Raw genomic sequence first — 16,008 nt, 5'->3', positions numbered from 1 at the left:
GAAATTGAAAATCAGAGAAAAGTTGTCTGGTTTGCGGACAGTGTTCAGAGCTGCAAGTTTGGTTGATGTTTTGCTGGTTGTATCGCACCCAGTCAGCGCATGTAGTGTTGGGAGACACTGTGTGAGCTCGTCTCCCAGTGCTATGTGTGACCTTATGGAACTTTGAACAGATCTAGGTGTAAAGGTTCTTGACTACGCCACCTGGTGCCTCTCACAACAGGATATACTTTGTACCTTAACTGCTAAATACCTAATTTAAGGCAAGCAAGTTCGTAGAAGTACACCAAAGATGAACCAGACGGAGACGTGCTTTCAGTAGAAAAACAATAACAAAACTTTATTGTAAAATGGTATCATTAAAAGAGCCACACCGTCATACTAGAGGCACAGTACTAAAGCGAGAGACCAGACCTGGTATTGGCTGTTACAAGGGACAATACGAGTAACAATTTAACTGGAAAATACTGATTCACTGTCAAGGCAGGTTACCTGTCCGGGATACGCGTGACGTTCACCGCCCGTGCTCTGGAATCCACACACCCCCACACACTCTCTCACTCTCTCCAGATCTTTTGAAAATTTGTACAATAAGGTTTCAAATATGAGTAGTTGGTATGTACCAACTTATCTGTTCTTTGTGAGGAAATAACTTCATGACATGAAGACACTCTTTTTATTTAGTCATTTTAAGTCCTTCCTTCGTTGGTTTGGAGTTCACACTTGCTAGCTTGCATTGAATTTTTTTAAATATTTTTTTTATCTATATTATCAACATTTGTTTTGTATTATTATTCAGTTTTGGTTGTTATTATATTTACTTAGGAGTTATTTTATTTAGAGGAATTGTAAGTATAACATGTCTTGTTTAAGTGGGCTCACGGTTTAGCTTAAACTGAGGTGAAGGTTGAAGTTTATTTTAAGTCTAGTTATTAATTGTTATATTACTTTTGGATTAAGTTTGTATTCTGTATTAGTGAATTTTTTTGATTGGTTGGTCACAATAAAAAACTATTTTTTGTTGGAAATCATGTGTCCGCATGCCTTATTACCTGGCTTTATCACACACACACACACACATAAAGAGTAGGGGTGTAACCCCAGTGCCCTGGCCAAATTCCCTCCATTGGCCCTTGCCAATCATGGCCTCCTAATAATCCCCTTATATTGAATTAGCTCTATTCATCCAAGTGGATGCTGCACACTGGTGGTGGTTGAGGAGAGATTCCCTGACATGGTTGTGAAGTGTTTTGGGTTAACAGTACATGAAAGCACTGTATAACTGCCTCATTCATTAGTTTTTCTCTGGCTGCTGTACCCACTTATTACGACGAGAACAGAAAGAGAAAACGTGATAATATGATTTTGGCTTCTTATTGATAATCATCACATATTGGCCTCATTTACTGATCTCATTAGAGTCATTGATTATACTAGCCCTGTGACAGCATGAGATCCAGCAGTGCTTTAATCTGAACATCTAAATGAAAAAAAGTATATTGTGACACTGTTACTAGCACAATATTTCGAGATTATCGCAATATATTGCAAATGTACATATTGCGATATGCATATCGCAGTGGTTTGCGATATCGGAAAGATTTTAATAGGCTACTTAAAAAAGTTGTAAAATGTCGAAGTTTCAGGTCGACGAACATAGCAGTGAATAGACTGAGCATGTGACTTGCTTGATGTTAAAATGAGTTATTAAAGTAGCCCTGTGAATCTACAGCATGATATCCAGCATTGCTTTAATCTGGTAAACTGAATAAAGAAAAGTCCATTGTGACGCTGTTAGGTAGGGCTGCACAATATAATGAAATTATCATATCACAAATGTACATATCGCGATATGCATGTCGCAGTGACTTGCGATTTCTGAAAGATTTTTATAGGCTACTTGAAGTCGAACTTTCAGGTCGACGCATATAGCAGTAGTCTATTCACTGCTATATGCGTCGACCTGAAAGTTCGATTTGCTTGATGTTAAAAATAGTTATTAAGATAGGAGTAATTAGCTAGGAAAGAAACCATCACGTTGAATCCAAAGAAGTTAACTTGAAGATGAAGTCGCCGGAACGAGACAGTAAACGTTGTCTCAAAAGAGACTGAGCAAAGATCTGAACTCATAGGGAACTCTTAAAGGCCCTATCAAAAAGATGATTATTTTGATACCAAGAAAGATGGGGATTTGAAGACATTAAAGCAGTGATACACCATCTTTGGATTTCAACATTTGAAGTTACCCTAACATAACTAAATAATCATAACCAGGCTGCAAATATACCCACACAGCAACATTGTGACGGCCCAGATCCGGCCCACATGGGAAGATGATCTGGCCCACATGCAGCGTGGAATGACGGCCCATCACAAACCCTGTGTTACTGCAGCGTGAGATCCAGAAATATTATATTATATTATATTATATTATATTATATTAATGATTGTCACTATTGTTGAGATTCATGTGCTGATTGGTGGTATCTGTGTGTTATCGTAGATTAACTTTTCATGCTCATGTTTGTTAAAATCGTCTAACTGATTGTTATAATATTGTTGGATCTCATGATGCAGTAACACAAGGTTTGTGATGTGAATATATTAATGGATCAACACAATTGTTTGATTCAAAAGACATCAGTGAATTATTTTATTTCATGATGATTATAAAACCATTAACAGGAAACCATCATCACCTGATCTCGTTTCACTTTAGCTTTCTTTGCTGCTGCAAATGTGTTTAACAAACACTCTGTCACAGCAGCCAAACTATACAAAATATATTAATAAGAGTTAAGAGACCAACTAATGGAAACACTGATCACTGTTATGGTGACTACAAATGAAACAGAGTTAAACCCTTTGTTAATTCTCAATAAAAACTTCTGTAGACGTCTGACAGAAATAAAGTCAGTCTGGTTAGTAATAAGTGAAGCTGGTAATGCTGTTTGTGGAGTTGTTTAATCCTCCTCTGCTGAGATCTTCACAGATTTAATGTCTTCTTTTCTCTTCAGAGGATTTCATCTGAGGCTGTGGCTGAAGTCAGTTGTAGTTCTTGTGTTTCTGCTCATCTCTTTTTCTGTTCTCTTCTTTCCTTCAGTGAATCTGCTTGTTAACAGGCTTATTAAGGCTGAGATGACTCCATATTTAATATACACAGATTTTGTGGCTCAGATAAGGTCCAGTTCTGGTTTATTTCTTTGCTCTTGGCTGACATGTGGCATTGCTATGGCCTGCTTGTGGCCCAGATCTGGCAAACAGGAGCGGCCCACCCAAGTGCCGTCAATCCACGCTGCATGTGGACCAGATCCAGGCCGAAACAATGTTGCTATCTGGGGTGAAAAGAGCATTATACAACATGGAAACATGTGCGTCACATTGAAATAGACACTGAATTATATTTATTTAATATGTCAGTACTCTGAGTGTTAATTTAACACTGGGGATTTTGCTGTGTATGGTTCAAAAACATTAGGTGTTTGCAGTTTTATATTAAGAGATATTCATTTTCAGTGGACTCAAATGAAGTCAGTTCACAGTACTATCAGTATAAATACTGAACTCGAACTGTTTGAAGCAATCAGTTTCCCAATTGATACGAGTTACCTTCCATGGTATTTTTCAATAACATATTGTAAAAAAGGAGAGCTGTAAATTAACAGTACATTGCTGGCAACCACAGCTGCCAGTAGGTTATTGTTATTTTACAGCGCAATTTTTTACAGGGGATTTCCTGGAATGTCATAAGTTTAATACTTCCATGAATCTCGAAGGCACAAGGGCGAATGGAACAGAAATTACATTACAGTGTTTAGTGCTCCATATTGCTAACCTCGCCTCATTTTGGGTAAAATAATAATAATAATAAAGTACTTTGTAACGTAGTAACTTCAGCAAACTACTTATTTACTCTTACTTAAATCATACTATTTTTCAGTACTTCTACTTGTACTCAAGTAAATTATTTATTAAGTAGCAATGATTGCTTTTTTCGCCAAAGTATTATGATCGTGCTTTTTTAGTGTAGTATTTTATAAACCCCTTTAAGGATTTCATGTGAGTCTGCCAGTGAGTGCATCTTCTGTCTGAATCTTTGTGTTTTTCCCATGAATTCTTGTGTATTGAACTCTATATAAACTGTATATTGACTCTGAATAAAAGTTAGTATTGTGTGATATCTCAAGTATAAGACATGACTATGGAATCCAAAGCTTTCCAAGCACAGACAGAAACACAATAATGGTGATTATGTAAAGACCCAAGAAGGTCACTTCTATGATTCTTGCCACACTGGTCAAGGACAGAAATGTCTTCTGTCGTTGTTTTTGTTGAGTTGCAGCCTGACATTCAGTGAGGATCTGCTTCAGAAGCTCGATGGTATAAGACTGCTCTTCATTCTGATCTGTAACTGAGGCTGAAGGGTTCTGCTGGTTTTTTACATCGCCTGTGAGAGGAAAACAGCAAAGCAAGTCTCTGGATAAACACTGTCTTGTGTGGTCTGAACAATGTCAATTATATATAAGATTGTTCAATGGGGAAATTAATTTCAAATTAATCTAATGTGTGGCTTTAGAGAGGTTTGTTTCATATGCATTTACATGGTTTAACATGTGCTATTTTCATCCATCCATCCATTATCCAAACCACTTGTCCTATTTTAGGGGCACTTGGATGCTTGAACACATTCACTTTTTTTCTAGTCTAATTTACTCTTTATTTGTTTTTCTTTGCATATTTACCTAAGTGATAAAGCAAACTAATTTTAATCTTAATTTGTGAAGTAAAACAATTCAACACAGGAAAATGTTCCTCATAATCAGATGCTGTGTCGATTCTTACCATCTTGGCCACTAACAGTAGATGTTGTTTCCATTGATCTCTTCTTAGCTCCTTTAGCCTTCACATAATTCACAAGGATGGTCACCAAAATGCTGATGCCAATGAGACAGAAAATCGCACAGCAGTAAATCCCTGTAAAAAACAGAAAACTATGACCATTATAGAGATTCATACATTGCTTCTTGATGTCTGTGTGTGTCAAAGTAATACTCTAGATCAGTGGTCTCAAACTCAATTCCTGGAGGGCCACAGCTCTGCACAGTTTAGCTCCAACCAGCTCCAACTCACACCTGCAAGGAAGTTTCTAGTAATCCTGAAGACTTGATTAGCTGGATCAGGTGTGTTTGATTAGGGTTGGAGCAAAACTGTGCAGAGCTGTGGCCCTCCAGGAATTGAGTTTGAGATCACTGCTCTAGATGAATTTTTTTCCTGTGGGGTTGAAAGGATTAACAGTGTAATATAAAAAAGACACGCCCAATTTTAACAATAATAAACTGTAAATTAAAAACAGTTATATACTGTGAAATTAGTTCCCTTTCATGGTCACTACGAGTTACGTCAGTGACGACGAATTGGGGGTTTCGCTTAGAAAGCCTCTCACCTTCGAGTATGCAAAACGAGCCAATGGTTTGTGGAATTTGCTTAGCGTATCTCCTCTCCACTTTGTGGGTATACAGTATAAGGAAGTACGCTGGCAACATGCGGATATGTTTTCGCTTCGGAGCCAAGAGTTCTCTTAACTCCTACAAGCCATTCTGAATCATCTTCACTCTACGAGACGAGCGGCTCTCCAGTGTGTTGGTGCGACGGCGCGTTCCAGCGAGATCGAATTGCCTGCAGCTGATCTGTGCAGTGATCTGCCGACAGTGTGTATGCCAAAAAATGTTTCAAGACGGCTAGTCCATTTTTTTTCTGGATGTGGGCGCGTGATTCATCTACCTAACGGTCCAGGAATGGGCTCAGCCAGGTTGATGTAAGGGGGTCTGAGAATTCATTTTCTCAGTTCCCTCATGTCCCAGGCTGGTCTCCTCGGCGATGTGGTTGAGGACTGTACCCTACAGTCTTCGACCCCCCCCAGAAGCAGAGTGAGGTCCTTCTGCACCAACGGTCATCCGTCCGTGCAGTCTCCTTAGTCTGCTTCCCGCCGAGGCCGCCTCCCTGCGGCTCCTCCCCTCGGGCCTTCACCGGCCCAGAGTAGGAGGAGATTGCAGGAGGGCGGCACGCCCATCTCTGCCCCTTAGCCGGCCAAACGGCAGGCTAAGCAGCACTCTTGAGACGGGGCGGCTTGCTCGGCGGTGTGGTTGAGGACTGTGAAGGCCTCCTTCCCTTTCCCTCTCTACAGATAAAATGTTGTCAGGATAATTCCGGTTCGCTTGGCTATGTGGATGCGATAAAAATTCTATATTATAAATTTTAAGGCCAGACAAGTAGTATGTTGAGGGTTGATTTGTAGGGAAGGAGCACGAGCACATATATTCAAACGCGCATCCCTATAGACTGAACTCGTAATGTGTGTTTTTGAAGTTTGTGCAAAAAGAACTTAAGAGTTTTCTGTTAAAACGGTGTTGTATTAGTGGCCCCTAAGTTAATAACTAATGATTGTTGAGACGGGCAGCTTGGAGTTAGGGCTCAGTTCTTCTCAGGAGCTGGTAGCAGGACCACTCCTTGCCCCAGAGGAGGGCTGGGGGAGAATCTTTATTTTTTAAGAACTGATGCCCCTTCTTTCAAGCCCCAAGAGGCCGTGGATGGCAGTGTGCGATGCTCTGCCTCGCCACTCTTGTCCCCCTCTGTCGCCAGACCCCTGCCAGAGCACACCCCCGTGGAACGCTGGTCCTTCCCTGGCCTCCTCTGGCAGGACGCGGCTAATGACCGTGCCCCCACACCGCTTCGCTGCACCACCGAGGGGACGTCTGTGGTTCGCATGACCCCGCTGGCACAGTTCTTATATGGAGTCAGAAGCATCTGAGGTCGCTTCGAGCCATTTACATTCCAGGAGACCTGAACTGTGCAGCCGAAGAGCTCTCACGGCTTCAGCCTCTCCCTGGAGAATGGAGACTCCATCCCAAGATGGTTCAGCTGATTGGGATACATTTATACATTTAATGGCAGATGGCCAATTACAGGCAGCCAGTTTCTACAAATGAAAGGAGTTAACTCGAGTTTTAATTTTTACAGCAACATACTATATTACAATAAACAACTGTACAATTAACAGTAAATTACTAGCTACAGTGTTACCAGTATTTTACCGTAATAATGTTTCTGTGGCCATGAAAAAAAACAAAAAAAACTTTTCTTAGAATCAATGAATAATCAAGTGTCGCTTGACAAACATCAAGTTAATCAGATTAACTGATCCAAATATCCATAATTAATTATAAGTTATGATTAAAGGGGCAGTCTGTAAGAATGACGAAATAAGTACTGCAGTCCAAATTCTAAATATCGGAGATCGTTGGAACAGACATTCCAACACGGAACTCATATTTCAAAGTAAAATAACCGGCGGTTACAGTGTTTTTCAGAGAAACGAGTATGTGAACTCAGCATGTTTCCTAAATATCTGCAAACACATTATGGTATTTTTATGCTTTAGTAGAGTAAAAAAAAGTTACATACAGCCTTAAATTATTAATATTTCCTCTTTGAGCTAATTTATTACAAGATTTAATTTTGGGGATTCAAATTTATGTCAATTAAATATGCAAGTCAGAGATAGAAACGGTTGAACACCTGTTTTTTCAGTGTTGGTATTAGCATTCTGGATTGGTGCGTTCAGCTGGATGCAACAAAGAATACCTGCAAAACTGATACTGTTGTGGGAAATTGTTAAATTGTTTAAAAAAAATTTAAATAAAGATAAACAGGTATCTTATGTAATAAATAATTTGTTTCTTATGCTGAAATATTACATACACAAATGTACATTTTTCAAAATTCCTTTCTCGGTTATTGATTTTAAAGAGGAATTTCTAATATATTTGGAGACACTGAGAGGGATGAAAAGTCCAAAAGCAATATATTTGTATTCATATAATATATATAAACTCCTACTACCCTACTTTTCCTTTCCTTTTTATTAATATGTGTTTTTGTTTTTTGTTTTTTTCTTTGTCTGTAACTTACTCATTGTTTGGTATGGTGTGTATAATGTGATGTGACAATTGAATGTGGCTCAGTCTTTGTAAATCTTTCAGTTATGACTGCCTTTCTGGTAATGTTCAACAGAACATTTAGAGAATAAAAAAAAAGTGAACAGGAAGTCAGGAGGAGGTTGATCTTGTGCTGTGTTTCCCTCTGCTGGACAGGTCATGGTGTGACAGGAGGCATCAACATTTATTTGACTTGAAGAGTATTTGCAACTGTTCTGCCTTAAATTCTCAGCTATATTTCATTTAAAGAGAATATTCTAGGTTTAATGCATATTGTTTGATTGTTGTGACTTAATTTGAACTTCAACTAAATGTAATGTAAGTAATATTAAATACTCAGAGGTGGGAAATCCAGGGACCAAAGAGTAGAGGTCCTGCCATATGTTTATTCCACCCATAAACTCAGTCAGCTGATTTCACTAATTAGTTCTGTATCCTGTTGAATTAGCAAATCCTGGTGATTGGAACAAAATACTGAGGAGGACTTTTACTTTCTGAACCTGGACTTTACACCTCTGCATAGCAATGCCACATGTCAGCCAAGAGCAAAGAAATAAACCAGAACTGGACCTTATCGTAGACAAAAAATCTGTGTATATTAAATAGGGCTGGGCGATATATCGCACGATATTGTTATGCGCATCTCGTCAGTAAAGCCGGTTCCTTGATTAGTAGTAAATCGCCATCACCTGCTTTCAGATGGAGCGGTGTTAAATTAACACTCCTGGGGCTGGGAGTGTATATGAGTCCACACTCAAGAGTGTAAAGTGTTAAAATATGAGTGTTAAATTAACACTCAAGAGATAATTAAGTGATTAATTTAGTGATGATTGAGCATTATTGAAGACACCTGATGTTAACAAGCCGAATCACTGAAGGAGAAAATCACAAATTTTAAGACACCGTTATGGCGATGGGTGTTTGCTTTAGTTGGGCTCTTGACCCTTATATATTTACATTAAATTTTACTGTTGTTTGTCTGCTGTTATTGGTGTTAAATGAATAAAGTGTGATCTGATAGTGTTGGTTATTTTTTTGACATAATCATGCTGTGATCTGAAAAAGATTTAACTTGTTAGCAGCATATGTTTTGAGATTGCACAGTATATGATTATCAGTACTTTACTTATAATCTAAAACATTTAATAACATTGCTCTGATCTAAACACTTTCAAATTAATTAATTTAGAAACACAGACATCAATAATCAGCCTGTGAATCTCAACAATGGTGACAGTAATAAAGCATGTTCCAGTGGCTGCCACCAATCACAACTCATTAATGGCTCCCATCATGCATTGCGGTATGAATAAATTATGATCTGAATTGTCTATGTAATTTACTTTTCCTAATTGAATATTCTGCTCGTCACCATTGTTGAGATGCATAGACTGAATCTTGACGTCTGTGTGTGCCTAAATATACGTTTTTTTTTTTTTTTAAACAACTTTTAAGAAATCCTTTATATTATATCAAAAATTCTGGGCATTTATGCAGATTCACAGTTATGCTGTAACCAACAATATTAATCTAAGTCAGAAAGAAGGATCTTAATGAGTTCAGTGATCAAGTTCAAATGATGAATGTCATAATATAACCAACACCATCAGATCACTTTATTCTTTGTTCATCTGGCAGTTATAACTCAGATACAGTAGTCAAACAAAATCTAAAGTAAACATATATGGGTCAAGAGCACAACTAAAGCAAACAATGATCGCCATAACGGTGGCTTACAATTTGTGATTTTCTCCTTCAGTGATTCTGCTTGTTACCATCAGGTGTCTTCAATAATGCTCAATCATCACTAAATTAATCACTTATTTATCTCATTAACTTCAACACTCTTGAGTGTCCATATACACTCCCAGGACTGTTAATTTAACACTGGAGTTTTTGCTGTGTACAAAGAGCCGTAGTTGACTGACAAGCTGAGCCAAATCGCATCAATATCGCGGACGTATCACCAGCGATAATTAATGCGATATGGCTCAGCTTGTCAGTTAACTACGGCTCTTTGTACACAGCAAAAACTCCAGTGTTAAATTTGTAGTAAATGCCGCTCCATCTGAAAGCAGGTGATGGCGATTTACTACTAATCAAGGAACCGGCTTTACTGACGAGATGCGCATAACAATATCGTGCGATATATCGCCCAGACCTAATATTAAATATGGAGTAATTTCAACCACAGCCTCAGATGAAATCAACTGAAGATCTCAGATTAAATCTGTGAAGATCTCAGCAGAGGAGGATTAAACAACTCCACAAACAGCATTACCAGCTTCACTTATTACTAACCAGACTGACTTTATTTCTGTCAGACGTCTACAAAAGTTTTATTGAGAATTAACAGAGGTTTAACTCTAATGTGTTTCATTTTAAGTCACCATAACAGTGATCAGTGTTTCCATTAGTTGGGCTCTTAACTCTTATTATATATTTTGTCTTTTTTGGCTGCTGTGACAGTGTGTTTGTCAAACACATTTGCAGCAGCAAAGAAAGCTAAAGTGAAATGAGATCAGGTGACGATTTTCTGTTGATGGATTCATAATCATCATGAAACAGACTGATTCACTGAGGTATTTTCTGATCTAACAAACATGTTGTTCCACCAATATACTCACATCACAAACCCTGTGTTACTGCAGCATGATATCCAGCAATATAACAAACGGTTTAAATCTTTAAACAAACATGAAATAAAAAAAGTAGCCTATGCTGACACACACAGATATCAACAATCAGCGTATGAATCTCAACAATGGTGACAATCACAAATATTTAGATAAACAGATTAATTCAGAACATCACTGAAAAGCTACTCATTCACAACAAAACCAACAGCAAAAAATAAAAGCAAATATTTAGAATCAAACTAAATTATAGGACAATTCAGCTGCATAATTTATTCATGCTGCAGTGCATGCTGGGAGTTTTGTAAGAGACAGAGCGTATTTAGGCCACGCCCACACCCGGGGGGGGGGGGGGGGGGGGGCAATCCAACCATCTCCATTGACTTTGCATTGTGAGAGGCTGCCTCCTTGTCATTTCTTGCTTCTAACAAAATACAGAAAAATGCCTAAAAGCTGCTGTGACAAGCTGTACAGCAAACAAGCTAAAAAAAAACAGAAATACGTTTTTATTAGCTCTCGACCCCAAAACCGAGTGTTAAGGACATAAAAGTGGATGTACTAAGTGGATTCTACTCTTTGGTCCCTGGATTTCCCACCTCTGTAAATACTCAGGTCAAAGTTAGACTCACCGATCAGAGGGAGTTGTTCAGCCGTAGAGGGCAGTGTGTTACTAAGAATCAGCAGCATCACAGAAATAGACAGCAGTAAAGTCACTTTAAAGCTCAGCTTGTCTTCAGCATTTGTGTCAATGAAGAAGGAGGCCACATCCAGCACAAGGAAGAAAAATACTGGTACTATAATGTTTATGACATACAGTCGAGGTCTCCTTTTTATGGTGATCTGCCATGTAGAGAGAGAGAGAGGTAGAGAGAGAGAGAGAGAGAGAGAGAGAGAGAGAGAGAGAGAGAGAGAGAGATTAGTGTAACATTAGCATCAAAATGTACTTTAACATTGGGAACACTTAAAAAATACATAAATATTCTCCATAAATCAAGACAATCAAGAAAACTAATACAATATTCTATTCAAGTGAAAGTACTATTACTTCAATAAAATTTTACTTAAGGACAAGTAAAATTACCGGAAAAGTAAGTAAAAAGTAGCTCATTTAAAACTTAAAAAGTTACTGATCATTTTTTTAACAGCGGGCGTGGGGTGGGGGACTCTCAATTGGAACGGTATGAGATTTTCATTGTATGATAACCGTCTCAGAAAATATATCTTTTTATAGTACTAAACAATTATAATTTTTTTTTTAAACGGTATTATTAAATTATTATTATTATTATTATTATTATCAGTTAAAATGACAGTTAAATGAATGAAAACAGGTTTTTTGGTTGAAAAAATGCTATATTATAACAAATTTAAAACCATTTGTTTAGTTTGTTTATTAAAAATCTCAGTAAAATATGTCTAATCAACTAAATTCAATAACCGATTATGAATTAGTTTAACAACTTATTTGTATCATTAATAATTTATTAAAATGTTTGAGAATAAGAGTCATATTAAATGTATTTTATTCAGAAAAGTCGTTTCTTATGATTTAAAACAAATATATGATCAAAAATGGTGGTAATAAACTGAAAATGTAATAAACTTTTATCCTTTTATTTTTTGGCTAAGCGCTGCAAAACAAATTTACTAAATGAAACCATGGGAAAAAAAAATCCTTAAATGATATTCAAATAAGTTGTATTACAATTATTGTTGTTTTTAGTATTATTCTTAATTTAGTATTTAGTATAAAGTACATTCTATTGTAGGGCTGTCATGATTTCTTCAAGTTAAACCAAACTTTTTTTTTGACGGGTTGTAGTGAAGACCTGTTTCAGCGTGTATTTGAACTGTTGCTGCGTCTCAATTCGCCTACTTATACTATGCCCTAAAAGTATGTACACTTTTTGTGTAAAAAAAAAAGCATACTTTTGAGTGTGGAGCAGAAGAGTAGACAAGCTTTGGGAAACACTATCACATCATAAAATACCGTCTTTGACGGTTGCTCTCTGTAACATTTGGATGCTAAGTATTAATGTAATTAAGGCTTTGTCAGCATCTTCACAGCAAGAGAGTTTGGAATAACAGCAAGTAGGTGATGACTGACCGGCACAGCCTTTATATTGTACACCAGACAAAAAATGAATTAAGCATAATAACTTTTTATATGTTTGGTTGACTGTGTTTTATTTTTATAATGAACAGGCTGTGATGTCAAGTTAGCAATGCCAGAAGTAAACCGATAATAGTTGTGTGCATTGTGCCGGCGCCATCACTTGGATTTGTTCCTCAGCACAGGAAATAACTTAATACTCTGTCATTTATAGTCATACAGATAATATGACATCATTCGAAACAATTAAATAGTATAGCTTTGTTTGTGTACATTCAAAATGACTACAAAATGTCATGCCTTTTAAAAATTAAGAAAACAACATGATGCACTGCTTTAGCGCGTCTCGGTCTCCTTGAAGATCTTTCTGGCGCACACCAAAGATTAACCAAGATACAGCGAATAGCATTCTTGGTGTGCCTAGTTTTGAACGTCAAAATGTAGATTATTTGATGTTAAATGCATTAGATATGCATACATCACTTTGGAATAAATCACAGCATGTTTCATGATTTAAAAAAAAAATGACTTTACAGTCCGAAAAATATGGTAGGTTATAGCTAATTATTTAGAGAACCTTTGTATTATTATAATTGATTTTAATTTAGTAACAGATATGATTTTAAATATTGCGAAGTACAATTCTTCAAATCAATCTAACTAACTCTGCTTTGGTGTTACTATTATGGAAGTAAAATAATGCCAAATGTTTTTTAAGCAAAAAACTTGTTGAATTGCACTACTTTTAAAACAATATGCATTGCATTAACCCTGCTTGCATTTTAATGCATTGTATTTTTGTAAAAGTAAAATTACAGATTTTAAAAACTACTTACACAAAAGTACACAAAAAACTACTTAATTACAGTACACAGCAAAATCCCCAGTGTTCCCCAAAATCTCTTTCATTCAGTGACTCTGCTTGTTGACAGCAGGTGTTCATCATTAATGCCCAATCATCACTTAATTAATCACTTACAGTATCTCGTTAACTTTAACTCTGATTCAGAGTTATTTTAACTCTCTGTAGAGAGGGACCAAATGTTCTCTGAGCAGAGTTAATTTAAGTTGCTGTGTAACGTGAGTAAATGTAATTTGTTAATTTCCACTTCTGAGTGTTACTTATAAGCAGAACCTTCATAGAATTTAAATTACTTTAAACCAATGGATAAAAGTCTGTAATATACACTATATTATAATCTAATTCCACACTTTGGTGTAGAAAAAAAAAACAGCACACACATTAAAAATGTATTTTTAATACTTGCGTTCTAATCTTTTGGAAAATGGCAATAAATGAATTGCCTTAAAGGTTAAAATGAAAATGTACAAATTGTATTTTGCAAATTGTATGTCATTTTGGCGCATATTTTTCACAAATTCATCAACTAGCTGATCTTTCATATTTGTTTTTTTGTTTCATTTTATTTAAATATTTAAAATTGGCTTGCACTTCATACCCTGTGCTCTTTACCTGATATATCAGCTGATCGAATTCAAGCCACTTAGTGATGGTAGCTTTAGAGGAACTTATATTGAGGAGCTCCCACTCTCCCTGGGCCTGAAAGAGCTCCTGTGAGAAATGGATGATGCTGTTTTCGTCACTCATTGTTATAATTGTAATCTCCCGATCTGTGGGAACAGACATTAAAAGTGTATTTCATATTAAAGTCAAATAGTTTAGAAGAATAAACCATGTTATCTTGTGTTTGTTTGTAAAAACTTGCTAGTGTGTTTCAGATGTACTTGAATATGATGTAGACTGAAATGTTATATTGCAGCTTTGGGTGTCGAAGGGAAACCTGTAGAGATCCATCTTACAGGCCGTGGTCAGAGCTATAAAGTCAGCTGAGGCTGTATAGCCGAAATGGAACAACAACACATTTGGAGACTCCTTTGTTCCAAAATCAGTCTTGATGCTAAATTGATAAAATATAAATTAACACTGATTAATAAAGACATGGTGATTAAAGACAGCAGGTATTCAAATCAAAAGTAACTTGCAGATACGGATTAACCAGCTAACCATGAGCTGGGTCTCATTTTGAAGGCTGCACACTTTAGTCGGCCACATACAAATTCGTCATTTATTTTGAAAAATGGTGACAGCTGCGCTTTCAACTGTAAGTGGTAAACAGGTATTGTCTTTTGATTGGCACGATCGCTGCCTGGCGTGTTTGGGCTTAAATCACGCTCAGGAAGCGTTCGTGGATGCGTCATGTTCTCATTGCGGGAACATGATCATTGCAATGTTGCGATCGAGACTCGATGACCTCCGAAGCTCTGGCAATTCCTCCTCGGACCACACACCCCTCCAGCACATTGCAACCCGTGAGGTTGCCGGATGAGGTCACGGGCCAGTCTTCGGATGCGTCCCGCGTTTCATTTGGCGCTCCAGAGGATGATACATTGTTTTTATTAAAACTCTGTTGGGTGTCATGCTGTAGAAACCCTGGACTTTCATAATAGAGTGAGTCACTCGCTGTTGTCATGTGGAGAGTAACAGTGCGTGTCCACTGGCGCGGAGCGAGCATTTTCAATTAATTCCCATGGAAGTCGAGCTTCACGCTTGCGCAGTGCATTTTGGGATTGACAGCGGACCGGAGAAAGCGCTGAGAGCGACCGTGAGTGTCAAAATGTTGGGCAGTTCGAGACTTTATGCAAATATCAAGGGAAAAACGCGGTCGGGAGCCAATTGCTGTGAGCTTCGGGATGTGACGTCTGTCTTGAGAGTTTAAAAAAATTCAAAATGTGCCGGAATTTATGCTGGATTTAGTACGCAAATCATTTTGTTTACAAATTAGATGCTTTGCAGTTGTTACATAGGCCTATATGATAAATATTTCATTTTGGATGTGTTCATTGTGATTATTAATGGCTGGGTTTTATAAAAGTTTGTAAAATTGACAGGATATGTTTGCTTGGGGCATTTGGAAACAAAGCTAGTCTATTTTCGAATGTAATCGCGTGCATCTCTGATGATTATACTGTGTGTTGAAAAAAAAATTTGTTGAATTATTTGGCCTTATTAAAGAAATATTAAATGCTAACTTTAATCGTATCTTATTATCGGTTTACCATGGTAATTTTAGTACAGATATATATTGGCTAATGTTTTATTGTACTTAAGACACAGAAAAGAACGCTTGGTGACAGCGCAGTGTAGGCTACTTCAGGCTAATAAAGCTGTCATTCACTTGGCTTCTTCAAATTTCCATTATGATCGGTAGATCAGAACAAACACAGGATTTTACGCAAATTATGACAG

The 16,008-nt window shown here is 37.2% G+C and overlaps 1 protein-coding gene across 1 annotated transcript; it reads right to left on the bottom strand.

Annotated features, from left to right (window-relative positions):
• Window positions 1–3,713: 3,713 nt before the first annotated feature.
• Window positions 3,714–11,325, bottom strand: LOC311305584 (uncharacterized protein). The gene is made up of 3 exons (XM_084433392.1): window positions 11,257–11,325; window positions 4,840–4,971; window positions 3,714–4,444 (listed from the first exon to the last, which is right to left on the bottom strand). The coding sequence occupies exons 1-3, from the start codon at window positions 11,312–11,314 to the stop codon at window positions 4,197–4,199; spliced, it is 438 nt and encodes a 145-aa protein (XP_084289518.1). The 5' UTR covers window positions 11,315–11,325; the 3' UTR covers window positions 3,714–4,196.
• Between the last annotated feature and the right edge of the window lie 4,683 nt (window positions 11,326–16,008).

The sequence above is a fragment of the Rutilus rutilus genome (genome assembly GCF_951802725.1).
Source record: "Rutilus rutilus genome assembly, chromosome: 1".
In the NCBI taxonomy this organism is placed as follows: Eukaryota; Metazoa; Chordata; class Actinopteri; order Cypriniformes; family Leuciscidae; genus Rutilus; species Rutilus rutilus.
Note: the sequence above shows the minus strand (reverse complement) of the source record. Positions and strands in the feature narration are given on the sequence as shown.